This window comes from Lutra lutra, chromosome 1, assembly GCF_902655055.1.
Source record: "Lutra lutra chromosome 1, mLutLut1.2, whole genome shotgun sequence".
Lineage (NCBI taxonomy): Eukaryota > Metazoa > Chordata > Mammalia > Carnivora > Mustelidae > Lutra > Lutra lutra.
Window position 1 is genome coordinate 35,286,424 of NC_062278.1, and position 23,112 is coordinate 35,309,535.

Here is a 23,112-nt window from a genome sequence, read left to right on the forward strand (position 1 = left end):
CCAACATTTCTCTCTTACAAGCAGAGACCAACTCAGGAATAATGCAAGTCATAATGAGTCACAGTAAATAAGCTAGATTCTTAGGACAACAAAATTAGGAACAGCTGTCATTGGCTGAGTCAAAGTAAGGCTGGCACATCTTGGAAGGTCTAGGACCATGACAGCAAAGAGGAGCTACCTAATCTCACTTTATCAAGAAAGGCCATATTTACTTTGGCTGTTTAGTTTCATTTTGTGTTTGTTTTTGCTTTAGTGGACAGATGTAAGGCATTCAGCATATGAAAATATGACATAAATAAGAATCACCTAAATGAAAAGGGCACTGTGGACAAGTCAAGTCAACTGACTTGGGGAAGACATGACCACCTAGTCAGCTCCAATTAATTCAGTATAGCACATCTCCATGTTTACATTTACAACATCACCCATTTATATTTCTCTTCAAGTATTATTAAAAACAAGTCGGCAGTCAATAATTGCTGACTCCTTCTCTTAGGCAAAATCAGAATCATCATGGGAATACTTTCCTCTGTAATCAAGAACACAAAGCTGACTGAAACTCTCCCTCCTTAATCTTTCTCCTAATTGCCTTTATCAGTTATACCAACTCTTCCTATAAAAACTCTTCTTCTAAATATGTACTATTTTGAATATACCGGGTTAAATAATATATACTATAAAATTAATTTTATCCATTTCTTTTTATCTTTTCCCATGTAGCTACTAGAAAACTTGAAATTACATATGTGGCTGATATTATATTTCTAGTGGGTAGTGCTAATCTAAGTGAGACACTTAGAGTGGGGTCAGGAAGAGGCACTCGGCATTCATGTGCACTTCTGAGACCTTCCTGACTGGGTGACAATCATCAAAATATCTCCCTGACTCATTCAGGAATGGGTGACCCTAGCTTACTTAGGAATTGCTTCATTGCCTCTAAAAAGAGTCCACAATCCCTTCCAAATGGGTTTATCTGTTAAAGAAATATGCTAATAGGTCATCAAATATAATTTATGAACTATTTTAGAGGCTTCAGTTCTTACACAATGTGGCAATTCTTACACAAGCATATTTTGCAACTGAACCATTTTTGCAAGTCAGCTTTCACTTAAAAGCAACAAAAACTGTGTAGAAATCATAGGATAGCTTCATTATAGTTTTAGTGAAGATTAATATTATAGCTATCATATTCTTTGACTCCTTCCAAAAAAGTCTCAGGCTTTGTCCACACTCGTCAAGACTCAGTCCTTCTTTTATAAAAAAAATTATCTTAAGAATTTCAGGCAATTCAAATGAACTTTTTTGTGGTACAAACTCCCCTTCCTTAACAGAACTGGATATGCTTCATCTTCCTTATACTGAATTTTATGCACAAATATCTACTATAATCGCATTTGTTCGTTCATCTCCCCAATGAAAGCTCCTGTCAGAGAGGAAGCCTACTTTACTCATAATTGTCCTACTATCCATCCATAGAGAAGTGCCTGGGACAATGAGGATGTCAAAAATAGGTCTGTTAAATAAACAAATTAATTAAACAGCCTATGACTCAGATGCACACATAAACCTGGAACACCAGTGTGGGGAATAGTTTTCTATACGTAGTCATTTTCTATATCTTATCCAAAAGACATATACGCAACAGTGAAACTCACAATGCAGACGTAAGAAAAAGTAACTTTGATAATGATAAAATAAAACTCCCTTTACCTACTGTAAGTAGAAAAATCACTGTGACCATTATAAAATTAAATAATCTGGTTAACTATATGAGTATATACAGATTATTTATTTTCAAAATGTTAGAATATATAACTAAAATATTTATAGAATAAAATTTGGCCCATTACTGAGTTTTAAATTGAGGTTGGGGTCATGCTGTGCCTTGCTAATCAAAATATCTGTGAAACAGCAGCACCAGCATCACCTGGGAGCTTCTGAGAAATGCCTATCTCAGACCCAGTGCACATAAAATGATGTGTACATAATTTGTACATAAATTGTACATAAATTGTAATTATTATTATTGTGATGATAACTTATTATCAGTAGAGTTGGCAGAAGTCTCTTTTAGATATTCAGTGCATCATATTCATCACAGCGAGTAATTAGAATTAAAAAATCCTCAAAAGTTCCAGTTTACTTTTCTGTTTAAAGACGGGTAAATTTTTAACTATCTTACTCATAAATTTTATAAATTTTGTCAAATAAATGTGCTAAGAACTTTCATCTCTCAACACCCAAGCAATTTCTGTCTGGAAATTGACATGCTCTATTATATTAATAGCACAATGAATCTGACAAACATCAAAGTAAATATTAAGATTGAAATAAACCAAAGGCTAATTTCAGTTAAATAAAAAGTAGCTAATCTTAAGGAATGTTAACATTATTTTAGTTAAGGTTAAACACATTCATTCTACAAGTAAAAGTATAAAAATTTTTTTGAAGGTTTGCTTGTTATTTAAGCCAAGTAAACAGACAAAATGAATGAAACTTTGCTTTTAAAAGCAGTATTTTCTATAATATAGAACTGAACAATATCTGATATTGACAAACAGGTGGGTTCTAAGGCATGAAATAAGAAAAACCTTAAAAAGCCAAATTAAAATTCAACCTGCACATGTTTATAATATAAATCCAGTAATGCTATGGCATAAGAAAAATATGAAAATTAAATATTGAAAAAACTGTAACACAAGATGACAATTGTCATCATTCATATATTTCAGTGATACTTAACTAAACACCAACTTATTTTTGGCCGGGTGGCTTCCTTAATAACAAGTATGTCAGTTTATGATCTTTAAAAAGAACCAAATATACATAGGCAATAAAATAAACCTCAAGCAAAACCTCAAATCTTACATAAAAATTACTCTAATGGGTCAAAGGCTTACATGTAAAATTTAAGCCAATAAAACTTCCAGGAGAAACATTAGAGGAAATCTTCAGATCCTAGAGCTAGGCAAAGAGCTCTTAGCACAATCCATAGGACAACAACAACAAAATCAATAAATTGAGCTTCATCAAAATTAAAAACTTTTCTGTTAAAGACCCTCTTAGGAAATGAAAAGGCAAGTATTTGCAAAACAAATATCTGGCAAGAACTTATATCTAGAATATGTTTTTAAAAGTCTCAAAACTCAAAGGTTAAAAAAAAAAAAAAAAAGACCCAATTAGAAAATGGGCAAAAGGCATGAAAAGACATTTCACCAAAGAGGATCTAGAGTTGGCAAGTGTGCTACTTTAAAAGATTTTCAACATAATTAGCTATTAGAAAAATGCTAATTAAAACCACAATGATCTATCACTATCCACCTGTCAAAATGGTTAACATTAAAAAAAGTGACAATACCAAATGTTGACAAGAATGCAGATAAACTGGATCTTGCATATATTTCTGACTGGCATGCAAAATGGCAGAGACACTATGGAGAAGTTTGGCAATTTCTTATAAAACTGAACATTTTCTTGCCATATGACCCTGCATTCACACTCACAGGCATTTTTCCCAGAAAAGTAAAACCCATATGTAAATATTAATATCTCAACTTTACTGCAATATTTCTAATTAAGCCAATAACTAGAAATAATCCACATGTCCTTCAACAGGTAAACAGATACATCGTGGTACATATACATAGTAGAATACTATTCAGTGACAAAAAGGAATAAACTATTCATCTATGTAACTGGGATAGATCTCAAGGGAAAGTCAATAACCAAAGATTGCATACTGTAGCATTTAATTTTCATATCATTCTAAAAATGAAAAAACATGTTATAGCAATGGAAAACAAACCACTGGTTGCCAAAAGTTAGAGATGGGGGAAGGGAATAGTGTGAGTATAAAAGAATGAGGGAGCTCCTTTAAGTCCATGGATGTAATAGTTCCATATCATCAGTACATTGGTAGTTACATCAATATACACTTTCAATAAAACTGCAAAAAAAAGTGGACACACACAAATAAGTGCATGTATTATAAAAACCCATGAAATCTGGGGCGCCTGGGTGGCTCAGTGGGTTAAGCCACTGCCTTCGGCTCAGGTCATGATCTCAGAGTCCTGGGATCGAGCCCCGCATCGGGCTCTCTGCTCAGCAGGGAGCCTGCTTCCTCCTCTCTCTCTGCCTGCCTCTCTGCCTGCTTGTGATCTCTCTGTCAAATAAATAAATAAAATCTTTAAAAAAAAAAAAACATGAAATCTGAATGAGGTCTGTAGATTGTGACAATGTTCACTTCCTGGTTTTGAGACTGCAGTATAGTTAGGCAACAATATTGCCATGGGGGCAAGTTTGAGAAACGGTACAGGAGCCTTCTTTGAACTATTTTGCAATTCCTATGAATCTATAATTATTTCAAAGTATTTCTTCTTTAAATCTGGTCTAATATAATTTGCAGTTCTCCAAATTCATACTATTTTTAAATGTCCTCTAACCTTTTTTTTGGCGGGGGCTCATCGTTTTTTGTTTCTTTTTAGACTTCTACATCTAAAGGTACTCTGGACCTGCTGCAACAAAACTTCAGCTAATTTAATACTCTATGTACTTCCTGCTTACGTGTTGTATTTGTGAGTAGAGGTTTACCTAATACTGCAGGGATAGCATAGAGTTTTCAATAAAGGGCACCTTAGGGAAGTAAAGCAAAAGAGATCTGTTAGTTTCATTACACTCTTATCGCTAGCAAGCACAATTTTAAACAACCAACATAATACGCCAACTGAAGTGGTCAAAAGGATAGAAGACTCCCATGCGTAAACAACAATAAAAATGTACAAATAACAAAAGTATCATATTTAATACAGAAAGATCATAGCATAGGAAAAAAAAACATGGAAATAATAAACATGAACTCATTTGTGAATTTCCAAAATCCTGGGATAATAACCAATCCTCTTGAGAAAACACTGTGAAACAATTAAAAACCAATAGTAAATCAGACATTAGTTACTCATGATCTAAATAATAGTACAGAACGATCATGGCTAGTAGATCCATAACCTCTTAGGAGAGAAAACCTGTATGACCCCAGACACAGCAACGATCTTCTCTGACACCAAAGCGGAACTGCACTCTTCTATAAATTGCTCTTTAATCCTATTATCAAAGACAAAACACTAAACTTGCCTATGATGATAAAATCTTATATTTATATAAAAAGTCTGTGCTAGGTATGTTGTGAGAATGACAGTCACACATCTCAAGCTTTCAAAAGAAAAGGACAGGAAGGTATACTGGTAAAGCCTCATAAATGTGCAGGTTGTCAGATAACAAAAGACAATTTGTGTTTAAAGACTGAACGTAAATTAACTGACATCTTTAATTTAGTTCTTCTTCCCAACCTCACAAATACGATATAACTTAAAGATAAATCAGATCATTTTTTAATGAACCCAAGAATACATGAAAAGTTATTAGTAACCGACAAACTCATTTCCTCTCAAAATATTCTCATTATTTTTTAAGAGTAATAATCTGTGAAATTAAAAGGAAAAGACAGTGGTGCTCCCAAGTCTTGGAGCCAGGTAGCTGAGGAGACCCAATCAGTTCATTTTGGATCAGAGCAGTCAAAAGTCTCTATATTTCTCTAAGAAAATAATCCAGAAAAAATACAGATCAGGTTTAGAAAAATGAAAGCCATGACTCAGAGATTGGTGATATTGAGGGATGTGGCTGTAGACTTCTCTTAAGAGAAATGAAAATACCTGGGTTCTGCTCAGAAGGTTTTGTACACAGATATGATATTAGAGAACTACAACATATAGTCTCACTAAAGGTTTTCATCTTATGCAGAAACAGTGTCAGCTTTTGGAGCAAAGGGAAGAGCTCTGGGATGCTCTGCACAATAGGTGAGGCCAAAGGACTTTTCTCAGGAAGGTGTACGTAACAAAAAGCCTTAACCATCAAGGCTCACTTTCAGCTAAGAATGACCATGGGACAATTTAGTCAATAATTTGTAAATTGAAAGATCTAGATGGAGTTTACAGGAAATCTAACATATGCTTGGCTAAAATGGACAGAGTAAGCTGGAATGAACATGCTCCTGCTAGGGAGACAGACGTGGGGCCTAGATGTGCCCCGCCATCTTCTAAGCATAAGAAGAAAGACCACATGCAAAGGACAGTAGAGCAGAAAGATAAAGGATGGCTCAGTGCTAAAGCCCAAACCATTCACATTCTCTTTCTTTGTCGGAAATACAAAGTTCTACTTTAATAATCAGTCCGTGGGATTTTCTGTTAGTTGAGGGCACACTGGGTTTTCTGTTACATAGACCTACATGCATAATTGTTATTATGCATTTGTAACAGAGAACATACCTGTATTATGCAGTGATTCATAATTAAATATAACCTGTGGCTGTTGTTAATAATTTATGAAAATGAAAATAATTTAGATATGATATCGAATAACATGATTTCATTGGTAAAAGAAATATTTAATTCTCACTTGCTAAATATTTGGAAAACTTCAAGGTTACCTACACAAGAAGTTTAACTGTATACTTGGTTTCTAATTATCATATTTTATTTATTTATTTTTAAAGATTTCATTTACTTATTTGTCAGAGAGAGAGAGCGCACAAGCCGGGAAAGCGTCAGACAGAGGGAGAAGCAGACTCCCCTGGTGAGCAAGGAGCCTGTCTCAGGACTCGATCCCGGGAATCAGGGATCATGACCTGAGCAGAAGGCAGTTAACTGACTGAGCCACCCAGGACAATCCCTTTGATTATCATACTTTAGATTACAGACCTAAAGTACATACCCAGAGATTGTGACTCACTGTAATCTCTGTTCAATGGATCTACAAAAACACACATGAATATTCCATTTTTCTCTTTTATACATCTCATTGCAAAATCAAACATATTGAAAATAACTGAAATCATCAAATAAAGAGAGAGAAAAGACAAAGCAAGATACAGGACTTAAATTTTATTCCTACTAATAGATTATATGTTCAGACTCTGCTGGATAATTCTTTTATTTTCAAACTTGAAAGCTGCTGCTATATATTTTTTTCTTATTTTCAAAGTTATTCCTGTTTATCAGTAAACTTGATATGACCAGTCCTCCAACCATCCAGAGTTCAGGAGGAAGAAAATCCCTGTAGCTGTTTGATGTCCAAGAATATGAACAGTTAGCAGTTAGATAAAAGATGAGAAAAGACGGAAAAGGAAGATCAAAAGAAGAGTGTGAGTTTCTGCAGGCTAGCATTTACCTCTCTCCTTCTAAAGAGAGCTTTGTGCACATTATACCAGAACTCATCTTGCCTTCAGCTTATAGTAAACAGACAATAGCCTTCTCATTTCCTCTCCAAATTAAGGATCAAAGTTTAAACATATTCTTTTCCTTGTATACTAGACTATGATTAACATTACCACCTCCTCACCTAATTCACACAATAGCTCTACTAGGAAAAAAGAAAGAATCCCTAAAGTAAGATGTCATCCAACAAAATGGAAGAATTGTGGAGAATTTCTGGTCATGTTACGAATCTGATAGTTGATTTCAAGACACAGTGTTGAAGAAGCTAACAATGATAAAATCTTTTAAAAACAATATCCTAGTGAATATTTATGATGGAAGGCTATTTTGCTTATAATATTATCATCATCAAATAACTATTATTTATTTACTGAGGATCTTCAATATATCCCTAGTCCTCAAGACACACTCCTAGAAGGTAGGTACCATCCCACTCTTTTCAGAAACAGAAACTAAGGTTCACAGAGGTTGATTAATTTGCCTTCAGATTCAAAACTACTAGCACACATGAGAGCTCAAGTTCAAAGTTCATCTTGCTTTTACATCACACACATCTTGCTCTTACATATACACATCAATATTTTTATACATTTTCCCATTTTACATGTTAGGAAACTAAATTCAGAATCTAAACTGTTCTAATCATTTAAACATCAAAACACTAGTTTTATGAGTTAGTCTCTATAGCTTAACATCAAGTAAGATGCAATATAGCTATATAATAAATTAATGAATGTAGATTGTATAGTAACATATGTTTAATGTGGCTTTATCTTTCATTAATGTACTATACTCTAAATACAAAACAGAATATGCCGCTTTTGGATGTTAAACACAAAAGAACCCTGGATTCAAAACAGTGGTAGGCATCTACTGAGGGGTAGACATCACAAGAAAAGAATGTACTCTTTACTGAAAAATAAACTTATTTTAGAATGAACTGGTAGTAGGAATTCTCTCCAATGAAAACACTTTCATGTTTTCCTTTAATATCTACAAATGTATAATTGAAGTTTAATACATGCTTTCAAATAACAGCAGCATGATATTCTTATCAGTCTAAAACTATAGCACATTTCACAGGGACTATATTAACACCTTGCTGACTAACTAGGGCCAGCTTGGTGGGAGCCGAACTGAATCCTCTAAGAAGTTATCACATAAAGAGTCATTTCTCAGGAGGTGGTACAGCAGGCACCAGAGCCTAAACTAAACCAAAATGCTCCATCAAGTCATTTTAAGGCACTTTGAAAATGAAAAGAGGTCAGAGCCTCTTGCCCATCACTGTAGAAAATTCAGGAGTAACTGGAGTTAGTACAGATAGCAGCTGCAAAGGGCAAATAAATCTACTAGTACAGAAGAGTGGGCAAGATACATCTTGTAATCTTTAGATTTTTCCCTGCCTTCTAGAATCACTGACATTTGACTTTCCTCAGAGCCAACAACTTGGCCAGGCACTGAGAAAAAAGTGCACCATGCGGCTATGATATAAAATTTCTGTGCTGTGAGAATCAATTTTTGGTGTGGCTGCTGACACACCAACTCCAAAGTTCTTTCCCACTCTGATTAGCTACCATGTAAAAGCTATTTTCATTTCCAACAAAATAGAGATGTTCACTGTAATTGTAACACTTGGTATGCTTGGGGTCACAAAAAACACTCCTCCCATTCTTGGGCACACTATTTGACATCAGGCTCTCTCAAACTGAACATTCCTTCGGCAACTAAACCTTTAGACTCTATGGGAATATCTAATTAATAATGATTTTCTTGATTTTCTCTAGTTATCTTTTGCTCTTTACTCGAACATATATTTCCCTTCCCTTGACTGTCATACATAATCCTCTGGTAACTACTGCTTCTACTCTGTTGATGCTAGCATTCCCCACATTTTTAGCTCAAGGTAAGTTGACCTGAGATTTATTGCTATGAAAAATAAGTAGACTCAGAATAAGAACACATTCATGCAAATAATACACTGTTTCCTATAAGCCAGGTATGGTTCTATGGACTGAGAAGACAAGAGTAAACAAACTATACAGAGAAAGAGCCTACCCGTGGGAGCAAACGATCTAGCCAGGGATACAAAAGGACAGAAAGACAACTACATGACAGTGGATGAACACCCTTAGGATGGGGATGTTCAAGGTGGCAGACAAGAAGTGAGGCTCTTCAGCCAGCCTGGAAGAAGGTATAAGGATAGGAAGAAATCAGGGAAGGTATATCTCTCTAAGCTGTTTCCAGAAGCATGTTTAGGAACATTTAAGATAGCAGCAAAGTCTGTATAAAACAGAACGAACAGCATGTACAAAAGCACAGCTGGAAGCATGTCTAGACCAAAACACGTGGCTTCCAACACAGAATAATATTCCGGCACACTGCCAACTGATATCCTTTAAACATTTGTCAAAGATCTATTTAATGGGGTAGAGGAAAATTATATTAATAAAAATATATAAAAGGGTTCACTTATTAATTCATTTCCACTGAGCTGAAGGAGTCACTTCTGATAAAAATCAAAAATGTTTCTGGTTCTTAAACTCTCTTGCCTTTTATTCATGATTTTTCTAGACCCCTACCTTCTTGTGAGCTCAAAGGAAGAAATGAAAATCTTCAATATTAAAAAGAAATGCACGCATAAAGTGGATACAATTCCAATTTATACTGGTGATATTTTAGTGTCTCTTACAGAACGGTTCTCAGACATCTGAGCTGTCTCTCTAGACCCTTAGGCCCCCTCTGGTTAGATGGTATAGAGTGAGAAGGAAGGTCCAATAATGAGGCTAAAAAGGTAGACAGAAACCAGATAGTACAGAATCTTGCACATCATGGGAAGTAGTCTGTATTATACCTTAAAAGCCATGCAGAATTGCTGAGGAAATGTAAAAAGGGGGAGCAATTATGAGGCTGTTTTCGTAAACCACGCTACAGATGCTAACAACATGAGTAGGATGAGAGCAGTAGGAATATAAAGTGGCATGTGGTTGAAAAACAGGAGCTATAATTGACTCTACCTGGAGAAAAGAAGAAAGAAGAGGTGAGAAGTAAGGATAAATGTTAAGTTTTTAGGCTCGAGCAGTTGGTAGATAGGCCACCACACATGGAGACAGGGTAAAAAGGAACAAACAGGTTTGGGATGAAAAACCCTAAATTTGGTTTACACATGTTGAGTTTTGCACTTCTAGGACATCAAAATGAAGGTATTTATAAATATGACCAAGACCAGGAGATCTGAGTTTGAAGACAGATGTGGGCAGCCTCAGTACATAAATGGAATCTATGGGATGGAGAAGAATGCCTAGGGAAAGTATATAAGTAGAAATACATAAAAGGACATAGAGAAAAGCCTTGAGAATCTCTTATGTTAAATGGTCAGAGACAGAGGAAAAGCCATCAGAGGTAATAAAAGAAAAACAAAACATTTCAATGGCTTCAAGGATCCAATAAGTGACCCAAAATGTCCAGTACTAGAGATAAAGAAGGAAAGATGTATCCACTAAATTACCAAGAAGTCATTGTCTGTGAACTTGTTGAAAATAGTTCTAGAAAGAAAGATTAATCCCAACTGCAGTACTACTAGCCATGTGAATTTAAGCAACTAACCAAATCTCAGCTTCTCCATCTGTAACTCATGAAAAATAAAAACCTTCCTGCCTCATGGTTTTGTCATCAGGATTAAATTAAAATCTAAAAATACTAATAAACTTTAAACAGAAAGTATAGACAAGTGCAACTGCAACTGTGCTGTTCTATAAGCTGTACACAAATGTCAATTCTCTGTTTCACACACATGGCCCAGAAGTCACATTTGACTTACACTAGCCAATATAACATTGTCAACAGAAGTGACTCACTCTTAGGCAAAAGCGGTAAGAAACGGTGTATAGTTTAACATGTTCTGTATTCCCTACAGCTAACATTATGGCAGCATGTTTCAAAACGAAGCTTTCATCATCCTAAATCCTTGAGTGATGACCATGAGGAGAGCCTGACACACATTGGCATGTAATATAGGGACAAGTAATCTTACTGTTTTAAAACACTAAGATTTTAAAATTATGATCATAGCAACTAATAGAATATATAATAGGTTAAAAAAAAAAAAAAAAAAGGACAGCCAAAAGGAAAATCCCATCTTAGAAGGTAACCAATGAGACATCACTGGGACTATCAAACGCACTAATGTACTAATTTTTATTTTATGTCACAGAGTAATTCATTAATCCTCACACTTGATTTGACATTCTTACAGTTACAGAAAAGATAAACAAGAACAACAAATGTACATAATAGAATTGTTAATGAAGATACTTCAGTTGGGAAAGAATGAGACAGTCTATCAATGACAAGAAATGACCTGCCCCATCACCATTCTTAAATACTTATTCTTACTTGAGCCCTAAATTTTCTTCACTCCTTGGTAAGCACTACTTTGGGCCTGAATGACTGGGTGTATATTCATGTCAGGCCAAAGACATGATGTCCCACTGGGTTATTAGAAACAAACAGAAAATAGAAAATAACCAGGACCAAACTTTATGAGGGAAGAATCCTTTTATTCTTCACATGTTAACAATAGAAGTTGCTACTGCCAAATCCCAAATTACTATTTGATATGCCTAAATGGAACATGTGTGCTGGAAATGGCAATCACTCAGAACCAAGGTCAGAAGTAGAATCCAGGTCAGAGTGAGATACAAGGGGCCACTGGATTAGCCTTTTCATCAAAAACACTGGATTCCCCTCACTTCCTTATTCTGGCCTTTGTCCCTCTCATTAATTTTGACAAATCCTAAAAGAGGATCGTAACTGCTTCAATCCCAATGGCGTTGAAGTGAATTACAAGAAAGAAACACTTAAGAAGGGTTGTTCTTCAGCTGTGATCTTTTTTTGTTTTAAAGAAGGTAGGGAGACATAAACATCCCACAAGTCTTCTTTTAGAAATGTCTTTTGTTATTTACAAAGCATAGAAATAAATTAGGATCATCATTAATAAACACATCAAAAAAAATCTGACCACCACCTTTTGCTTAAAATTTTTTTTACTATTTCTACATCAAATCCAATTTTGAACCATGAAGATTATGCAGTCACTTCAAAAATGTAAGTTGTAAATATTGAAAGCAATTTCATAAGGATGTGTAAGGGCCCAATCACCTGACTAACTGAGCAACAGCTCAAGGTGACTACTTGGAGGAGAGCTCATTCATTAGGATATACAAGCTCTGCAATGAGATTATATTGAACTTTGTGTCCTCAACTTCTTTTGTTCACGGGGAATCCTTAATAAACAGTTGCTGGGTTAAATGCAAGTACTAAATGACAATGCTAAGTTATGAACTTCTTTTTTTTTTCCAAATTCCAAATCAACCCTGTTCCAGTACCCCCAATACTGCTTCTTGCCAATAACTAAACACCCATTTTCTGGGGCACCTGGGTGGCTCAGTCAGTTAAGTGCCTGCCTTCCACTTGGATCAAGCGCACATTGGGCTTGCTTCTCCCTCTTCCGCTCCCCCTGCTTGTGCTCTCTCTCTGTCAAATAAATACACAAAATCTTAATAAATAAATAAATAACGGCAATTTTCTATTACTTGAAAATGTGACTATGCATACTCTGTTGCCATGGTAGTTGTCCTCCTGGAGTCACTTGGCTAAAAGGTCAGAAAACCATTAAATCACAATGTGCTTATCTCACAAATATAACTACTATCACTGGTATAACAACTGTTTTAATCTTAAAAACGATATCTTTGAAGTTAAGCTGACTACTATTACAATTATCCCAGCAACTTTATTGTGCTAAACCAAGTTACCATAGCATGATGAGGGGACAAACTAAAGCTAAAGCTCCTAAATCGCTCTCTAGAAGTTTGGCTTCAAAGGCCTTTCTCCCTCTTCGGGATGGCAATGCCAAACACAGACAAATGTTGCTGACAAATGTTGCTCTATGTTTACTCATCAAAGCTGGCCCGCGGGAAATAAAGTGGCCAAAATACGCTAATCTCCTCTGAGAGAGGATATAGTAACACGGAAAGAAAAAAGCTGCCTGAAAGAATCGTGTGGGACATAAAATCACAGTATTTGCAATGAAATAAACGAAAAACGCAAACGCGCGATTACACACGCCGAGTGTTAAGCACACGCTAATTCAAAGGGCAACTGTGAACGGAAGGTCAGAAAACCTGCCGTGGCTTTGCCTCGCTCGGTAAAGCACCTAAGGAAACTAGTGCTGGGAGTCAAAGCACGTACCCAATGGCGCAAACCACGGATTCGAACGGAAGGAGAGGGGATGAGTAAAGTTTATTCAGTGCTGCCACGCCCGGACCGGGTGCCAGAGTTATCAAGCCACTCTCGGAAAGCCATTGGACCCAGGTAACCAGGTCAACCCGCTGCCCACCCAAAGAAGTTGCTACCCTCCGAGGTCGGGGGCGTGCCAGCGAGCGGGGCGGGGCTCAAGAGGCGGGACAGCTAAGGGGCGGGGCCTGCGCGTGGCGGAACCGAGGGGCGGCCGGAGCCCGCAGCCCGCGCCTGAAAGGCAGCCTGTCCGCTAAGAAGAGAGGGGGGGATGGGGGGCGAGAACGCTGAGGTGGCGTCAGGCGGTACCTGCGCTGGAAGTCCCCAGCGAAGGGCTTCAGGTACGGGTCGATCTCCAGAAGTCGAGCTAGTTCCGGCACGTCCGCTAGGGCTGCAGCCAGCGCCGCCTCAGAGCTGTCGGCCGGAGCCTCGGAAGCCGCCATCTTCTGCTGCAGCCCGAGTAGCTGAGCCCGAGAGGGTCGATTGGAACCAGAGCGGGAACTGGAGCTCTAGCTGGGAGGATGGCGGCGAAGGCGGAGCCGGAGGACGCTGAGGCGAGCTTTGGCGGCCCAGGGCCCTTTATAGCCGGAGCGAACGGCCGTTCGCCACCCCCCCTCCCTCAACCCCCGGCGTCGGGGCGGAGCGGGACCCAGGGTGATTCCCGGACGCACCTCCCGAGCAGGGGGTGAGGCGCCCAGGGCCTCCGCCCACTCACGCGGCCAGCACCTGAAGGCCAGGAGACTTGCCCCTTCCTCCGCAATGTCCCCCCCGCCACGGCTGGGCCGAGGCCGTCCTGGCAGGCGGGTCCCGGCCGCCGCCGGAGTTCAGCCTTGCCCTCCCTTCCCCTGACCCGTACTTGGCTCCAGAGCTAGCCCTCAGCTTTTCTTCTGTAAACAACTCCTGGTGGCATCCTTTTCACATGGATGTGTGGTTTTCTTGCAGGGGACCTTCTCAAAGTTCTGAGAATTTGTTAGCGCAGTATTGCAGACAGCAAATAAATTTACTGTGAGAGGAAGTTAAAGTATGGCTATAGGAATACCTTTGAGAATGTTCACACTCTTGGCTACCCAGAAACTCCTGTAGGGTTATGTTGTCGCATGAATTAACCAAAGAAAGTCAGGATCCTGGAAAGATCCCAGGGATACTGTGATGTTCTGGTACTGTTCTCTGGGTTGCCAGCGGCAGAGAATTGAAACCGTGGCAAAAATTTTGCCCATTTCCCATACCTCGAAAAGAAACAAAAGAAAGGGGGTCAAACACACACACACACACACACACACACACACACACACACCAGCTTTTTGCTCTTGTTTATAATTGTAACAAATTTTTTCGATGATTAAACTGAACTCTCCTTGGTAAAACAAATGGTATAGGAAGAACATTAAATTGGATTTCAAATGTACCACTTACTAATGAAGTGCTAATGCAAGAAATCGCTCTTCCTCTTAGCTTAAGAAGGGGGAACCCTATATAAACTTCCCCAATTGGAACTTCCTTATGTTCTTTCATTCCCATTAACTGGCTTCTAGCTTAACGATTCTTTTTGGAGTACAGAATTGTAAGTACGTGGAGAGAATTGCACCCACCAACCCAGGAGTTTCCAAATTGCTTTGAACCTAGGAACTGGAGAATCTCTGAGTCTCTTTCCCAGTTAAGATTTGGATACGGAGGGGTGCCTGGGTGGCTCAGTGGGTTAAAAAGCCTCTGCCTTCGGCTCAGGTCGTGATCCCAGGGTCTTGGGATCGAGCCCCACATCGGGCTCTCTGCTCGGCAGGGAGCCTGCTTCCCTTCCTCTCTCTGCCTGCCTCTCTGCCTACTTGTGATCTCTGTCAAATAAATAAATGTTAAAAAAAAAAAAAAGATTTAGATACGGAGAATTCTAGGGGCTACAGAGAGGGAAGACTTGATTAGCATTGGCCTTGAATTTTAAAACATTCAAAACATTTTTGTGAAAGGATTAATAAAGGACTTGATGAGCAATACCTAGCAAAAGAGGATCTCTAAGTGAAAGTGGAGGACTTGGACAATGTTCAGAAAGGCATATCTTACTTTTCATGAAGACGACAACATGCAAATGTCAGTAAAATATAAAACATTATAAAAACAGCACTTGAAACTCAGAAGCAAGTTACCCAATAGACCCACAAATCTGTATCTCTTAACCTAAACTTTTCTCAGAAATCCAGGTTTGTATCATTACCTACAGAAATCTTCATTTAGCTGGCTAGAAGACCTAAACTATCTCCAAAATACACCCTAAATGAGTCTTCCCATCCTTTGTGCTGTCACTCATACAAGCAGCCTCTCATTTGGACTAACATATCTAACTAGTTTCCCTCTTTTTTTTTTTTTTTAATTTAAAGATTTATTTGACAGAGAGAGGGTGCACAAGCAGGGGGAGTGGGAGAGGGAGAAGCAGGCTCCCCATTGAGCAGGGAGCCTGATGTGGGGTTTGACACCAGGACCCTGAGATCATGAACTGAGCCGAAGGCAGATGCTTAACCAACTGAGCCACCCAGTGCCCCAACTAGTTTCCCTCTTTACTCTTTCTCCCCTCTAATCCTTTCTCTGGTGTTTTCAAGTTTGATGTGCATCTAAATCCCTTGAGGATGTCACTAAAAGTACTTAGTCTCATTCGGTTTTGGATGGTACCTCAGATTCTGCAATTTTAACAAGCTCAGAGGTGATGGAGCTGTTACTGGTTAGGGGCAGTTTGAATAGTAAGGCTCTACCCAAGGAGTAAATCATACAATTTAAATCACATGCCTGTTCACTCAGAGTTAAATGTAGACTTCTTATCATTCCCTAACCACTCTTGTATCATTTGGACCCTGACTATGTTTCCACCACTTTTCTCATCACCTTTTCTCATCTCATCAGGTTTTACTATTCTTTAGAAATACTGATTTTCCTGGGACTTATGGAACTTTGTAGCCTTTGAGACTTTTTATGTGCCCTTCTCTGTTGGGAATTCTCTTCATGACTCAGCTCTACAGGGCTGGTTCTTCCCAGCAATCCTTGAGATCTCAGCGTAAATGTCAACTCATCTTGAGAAGCCTCTGCTTCCACTACTTAAATAAGATTCTTCAGAATCTATTATAACACTTTCTCTCCTATGCAGCAATTAACAAAATTAGGTGTTTCTATCTCTCTCTTTTTCCTTTTCTCTTATGTACTGATCTCCCCCATTAGAATGTAAACTCTAAGAGAGCAGGGACCTATTCTCTCTTCACTATTGAGCAAGTACTTAATGAAGTCCCATGTGACAGCCAGTTCAGTTTCCTAGGTATTGTGCTAAAAGGTAAACAAGACAAGTCCCAGTTGTCATAAAGCTTACATGGAGGAGGTGGGGGGCGAAAGAATGTCAGCTAACATATAAGAAATGCTTCTCAAAATCCATAAATGTCCCGTCGTAATAAATACAATAGTAATAAATGCAGAGAATTAAAATTAAGCTAATACATCTGCTTTAGTTATGGTGGTAAAGGAGGGGCTCTCAGAACTGACACTTAAGCTAAGTGTAATGACAAGGAATAAGCCATAAGAAAAAGAGCATTGCAAGTAAAGAGTTTGCGATGGGGAATGAGTGGATTTAGTCACAGAAAAAAGAATTCTGGTGTACCTGCTCTATAGTAAGAAGAATACCAAGAAGTAGGGTGTGAGAGCTAGGCAGCTTTTTAATCATATAGGAGCTCTAATTGAACTATGACAGGACACTATTGAAGGGTTTTGAGCAGAAAACTGATTAAGTTTGATTTACATTTAAAAATATTTACATTTTAAAAAAATCTTCCCTATGGAAAATGGAATACAAAAATGCGAGCAGAGAGACTATTAGACTATTAGGATGCCACTACAATGCCCAATTGGATATATACTCCTTTAAATTCCTCCGTTAAAATGTTCTAAAACTGGATGAGGCAAAGGCTACACAATTCTTTAAGTTACCAAAAATCACTGAATTATACATTTAAAGCAGGTGAATTTTATGGTGTAAATTACACTCCATGAAGCTAGTTTAAAATTTTCTCCTATATAGACTGTAAGAATCTCAGTCTCCAAACTGATACCCACTTATTTCTGGATTAAATTGAGCAGAGACAGTAGCCAGCTAGCCTTCCCTCTACACCTGCCGAGCCTCTCAGAGGACCTTGGCGGTCCCGGTTGTCATTTTATCTTCAGACTTGCTCACCCTCTAACCTCTCTACTTAGATGGCCAAGTAGAGGGTGTTCAATGTGATGGTAATTGTTACTGCCTGGAAGTCAGTCTGAGGCAAACAACTTTTTTTTTCAGAGACAGTACTTAATGGTTTTTAGATGATAATGATTTTCAATTACTTTGTCGCCAGTTGGATGAGAATCAGCGACCTAAAGGTGAAAGGCTCTAACTTTTGTGACAAATACTCTGAACATCTTGTCCTCTCCATTAGAACTTAAACAATTTTCTTTGGTCTCAGACTTACCCAATCAAATGGCAGTTTTCATTTAACTTGGAGTTACAGGCTTCTTTTATGCCTTTACGTTATCTCTAGTGATTATATATGTGAAATTTTCAGTACTTCTGAATTGTTTCTTATTTGAAAATTTTACAAACTTTTTAGGCATAAAATCTTGTAAGAAAGGATCAGATAGCTGAGCTTATCATAATGGACTTATTCTGAAAGACTGTAGTGCTTTACAATAAAAGCTAATAGTAATACACTGCTTGCCACAGTCAAGGCACTGTTTTAACCATTGTGTGGTGTGGTGCGTATGTGTAAAATCCTTAGTTAACCCTATGATAAAGATACATAGAGATGAAGAAAATCGCTTAAGATAATACAGCAAGTAGAAGTCAGGATTTGAATCCAGGTACACCTTTTACAGTCTATGATTTTAAGAACTATTTTATCCTACCTCTCAGAAAGATGAATATAGAGACAAATATGTAGGAGAGTTCTATTTGTTTTTTTTTAAGACTTCAAGACAAAAATTAGACAAAACTTAAAACACTGTATCTGTCAACCTTACCTGAATGAAACCCAGACCCCTGGCAAACTTAACTGGTCCACAAGAAAATGAAGAGCCAGAAAGTGGACAAAAAAATAAAAAGACTTTTTACATGTAAAAATTTAAGTCACAAAGCCCATGAATTAAAGCCTCACACAACAATAATCACCTATTATGATGGCTTGAGTGGTGGCTCCCCAAAAGATGTGCCCAATCCGAATCCCTAAGACCTGTGAACGTTATCATTTATGAAAGAGGTCTTTGCAGACACAGTTAAGGATTTTGAAACGAGGAGATCATCCCACATTATCTAGATTATCTGGTTCCTAAACCCAATGACAGTGTCCTTAGAAGAGATGTGCAGAGCAGACAGAAACAAGATGGGGAAGTAAAGTGATTGTGAAGGCAAAGATTGGAGTGATACAAACATAAGTCAAAGAATGTCAGTAGGCACCAGAAATTGGAAGAGGCAAAGAATGGATTCTCCCTAAAGCTTCCAGGTGATATATGGCCCTGCTGACACCTTGATTTTAGACAACTGATCCTCAAAACTACTAGGGAATATATTTCTGTTATTTAAATCATATGAGAGAAGAACTGCTTTAGGGCATTAATTGGCATATTTATATACCATCTATTTAACAAAAAGAATTTGAGGTGGCTAATAAAAATAGTTGGGGGATGGAGGCACCTGGGTATCTCATTCAGTTAAGAGTTTTCCTTCAGCTCATGTCATGATCCCAAGGTCCTGGGATCAAGCCCCGCATCAGGCTCCCTGCTCAGAGGTGAATCTGCTTCTCCATCTCCCTCTGCCCCTCTGCCCTTTCTGTGCACGTGCACTCTCTTGCGCATGTACTCTCTTTCTCAAATAAATAGATAAAATCTTTAAAAAATACTTTGAATAAGTAAAACAATACATGACAAAGGCAAAAAAAAATCTTAGGATAGAGAAAATATATGGCATTTGGGTTCAGACTTTAGTTCTCTAGTGCCCAGTAGCAAAAGCAAAGAGGAGAGAGATTAAAATTTTATAATTCTATAAGCTTTAAATTGTCCCTTCGAGTTAGAAATGGCTCTACAAAATGAGATGTCACCTCATACCTATCAGAATGGCTAAAATTAACCACACAGGAAACAACAACTGTTGGTGAGAATGTAGGGAAAGGGGAACTCTTACACCGTTGATGTGAAGGCAAATTGGTATGGCCATTCTGGAAAACAGTATGGAGGTTCCTCAAAGAGTTAAAAATAGAACTACCCTATAATCCAGCAATTGCAGTACTAGGTATTTACGCAGAGGACACAAAAATACTGATTTGAAGGGACACATGCACCCTGAGGTTCATAGCAGCATTATTGACAATAACCAAATTACTGAAAGAGCCCAAACATACATCAGCTGATTAATGGGTAAAGAAGAGGTGAGACAGATTAGGTATAGATATAGATATAGATATAGATATAGATAATGGAATATCACTCAGCCATCAAAAAGAATGAAATATTGCCATTTGCAATGACACGGATGGAGCTAGAGTATTCTATGCTAAGTGAAATAAGTCAGAGAAAGACAAATATATGATTTCACTCATGTGGAATTTAAGAAACAAAACCAATGGACATAGAGGAAGGGAAAGAAAAATGAAACAAGATAAAAATGGAGGCAAACCATAAGAGACTCTTTAACTACAGGCAACAAACTGAGGGCTGCTGGAGAGGAGGTTGGTGGAGGGATGGAGTAACTGGGTGATGGGGATTAAGGAGCACACTTCATGTAATGAGCACCTGCTATTATATGCAACTGATGAGTAACCACATTCTACTCCTGAAACAAATAATACACTATATGTTAATTAAATTTAAATAAAAAATTAAAAAGAGTGAAATCTTGCCATTTACAATGATGTGGCTAGAGCTAGACTGTGTTATGCTAAGCGAAATAAGTCAGTGAGAGAAAGACAAATACTTATATGTGGAATTTTAAGAAAACAAAACAAATAAACATGGGGGTGCAGGGAGAAAAGAGGGAGGAAAACCAGAAAACAGACTCTTAAATATGGAGAACAAACTGAGGTTTGCTGGAGGGGAGGTGATTAGGGAGATGGGTTAAATGGGTGATGGGTATTAAGGAATGCACTTGTTGTGGTAAGTCCTGGGTACTATATGTAAGTGATGAATCATAAGGTTCTATTACTGAAGCTAATACTACAGCATATGTTAACTAACTGAAATTTAAATGAAAACTTGAGAGTAAAAAAAAAAAAAATGGCTCCATAAGTGAGAGGTATTGAGGAACATTTTGAACAATGTACTCCAAAGCCAATTTTATTTTTATTTTTTTAAAGATTTTATTGATTTATTTGAGAGAGAGAGAGAGAGAGAGCATGAGGGGAGAGAAGGGTAGAGGAAGAAACAGACTCCTCACTGAGCAGGGAGCACAATGTGGGGCTTGATCCCAGGGCCCTGAGATCACCTGTGCTGAAGGCAGACATTTAACCAATGGAGTCACCCAGGCACCCCTCAGAAGCCAATTTTAGATATACACAAGGTCCTTTTCAAATAGTTTGTCTTATGGATAGCAGTATGATAAGGCAAGGACACAGACTTAGGAACTAAGCTACCTGAGTTTGGATCTTAACTCATTAACTATGATCACGGGAAGTCAATTTCTTTGTCCTTCATTTTCCATTTCTATAAAGTGGGAATGATAGTAGTACCAATTTTCATATTGAGGGAATAAATGACTTAATACATATAAGATACTTAAAATTCTATGTGACATATAATAATGACTTAAGAAATGATTATATTTCTGCAAAGGCAATACTATAGCAAAGAACAGTAATGTCTTTCATATACAATGCTTTCCAATAGCTGAGATTAGTACAAAAGTAAGAAAGTATTAAGATCTTGAGGATAGTTAACACACCTCCAGGGAAGGGGGGAGGATTGGATATGTCAGTGAAACCTGAGTAGGAATATGATGAGCATGAGGTTTTCTAAAGGAATCCTCCAACCAGTGACCAATATGTTCCATAGACCAATGCTGGTAAACAAATGCTTGTGACCAACCCACTAACAGAAAAATACAGAAATTGAGAAAAAATGTTTAGAAACTTCAATATCAACTTGAAAAAATATAATCATAAGAAATTGGGCCTTGCATTTGGTATTTTAAATTTTTTCTTTCTTTAGGAAAGTATTTTAATTTTACTCTAAGAAGCTATCAATCCGTGATTGGTTATAAGAAAAAAAAAAAAAAAAGGAAAAAAACCTTTTCTTTAATAAGCCTGTACTACATTGAACCAGAACTATTCTCAGAAAATTCTTTATCTGTGCAGGTGTTCCCATGAGTACATAGTGGACATTCTAAAATCCTCATGAAATAAAATAAAACAAAAAATTATGTTGACTTTGAACATTTTAATGAAATTGCACTTTAATTTGACATGTTCAAGGTCAAAGCTAAATTATTCAAGTAGAGCCAATCTATTCAAATTGCATTGTAAGATAACCATGCCAGGTTATTCAGAGACAAAAGACAAACTGTAAAGTATGAGAAAGTTGACTAGAATAGGACCCTGTTTATATTCTTTGGGTAGAAATGTCTTTAGAGTTGCATAGTTTGAGCCAACTGACAATAAAGAAATAGGCAATGGATGATACAAAGACTATAAAAATGTCCATGTACTAAAGCAAAATATTCTGGGTGTTTTGTTTTTTTTTTAAGATTTTATTTATTCATTTGAGAGAGATACAGAGACAGAGATGGAGGGAGAGAGCACAAACAGGGGGAGAGGCAGAGGGAGAGAGAGAAGCAGACTCCCCACTGAGCTGAGAGCCTGTCATAGGGCTTGATCCCAGGACCTGGAGATCATAACCTGAGCCAAAGACAGACACCTAATCATCTGAGCCACCCAGGCACTCCAGTCCGGGTCTTTTAACCATGAACCCAGCCACACTGTATTCTTCTGCAGGACATGAAGTTCTAACATTAATATGATAAATTTTCATATTTTTTACTTTAAACAGACTGAATTCTAGTTTCAGCTCTACCATTTATAAGCCATATGACCTTGGACAAGTCACTTTCAGCACCTCAGTTTCATTTTCTATAATATAGTAAAGCATGTCATTGGGAAAATATAACATTCAAATATTATATCAAGACCATGACAAGAAAAGTAGCAGACCAAGGCAACTCAATTAATTTAGAGGGGAAGAAGCAGCATTGTGCTACTGTGGTTGTATCTAATAAAAGTCACAGCAGGTAATCTTCCCCAACTCTGCCTTCACTCCAGTAGGACTTGGTATAATGCTGTAATTGCCCCACCTAAAAGACAAAGAGCTCTGATAATATTGAGGTGAGTTAAAATTATGATGGTTTAAAATGCTTTAGAATATTGCTTCTGTAAAAATTAATGACAATCATCTTCAAAATGAACTTTTGCAACATTACATTTCTAAATTCCATATCACCTATATTGTGTTTTTTACTCAAGATAATTCTCTTTGAAACTGGATTATTGAAGAAAAAAAGCTAACCTAAATTAATTTC

General features: G+C 37.5%; 1 protein-coding gene across 1 annotated transcript in view; it reads right to left on the minus strand.

The window, feature by feature from the left end:
• GBE1 (1,4-alpha-glucan branching enzyme 1) overlaps positions 1-14,469 on the minus strand; it is a 281,717-nt gene extending 267,248 nt beyond the window's left edge. Inside the window, 1 exon segment of the mRNA XM_047722078.1 lies at positions 13,872-14,469. Coding sequence (XP_047578034.1) covers positions 13,872-14,005 — 134 coding nt within the window. The 5' untranslated portion in view covers positions 14,006-14,469.
• Positions 14,470-23,112: the final 8,643 nt, after the last annotated feature.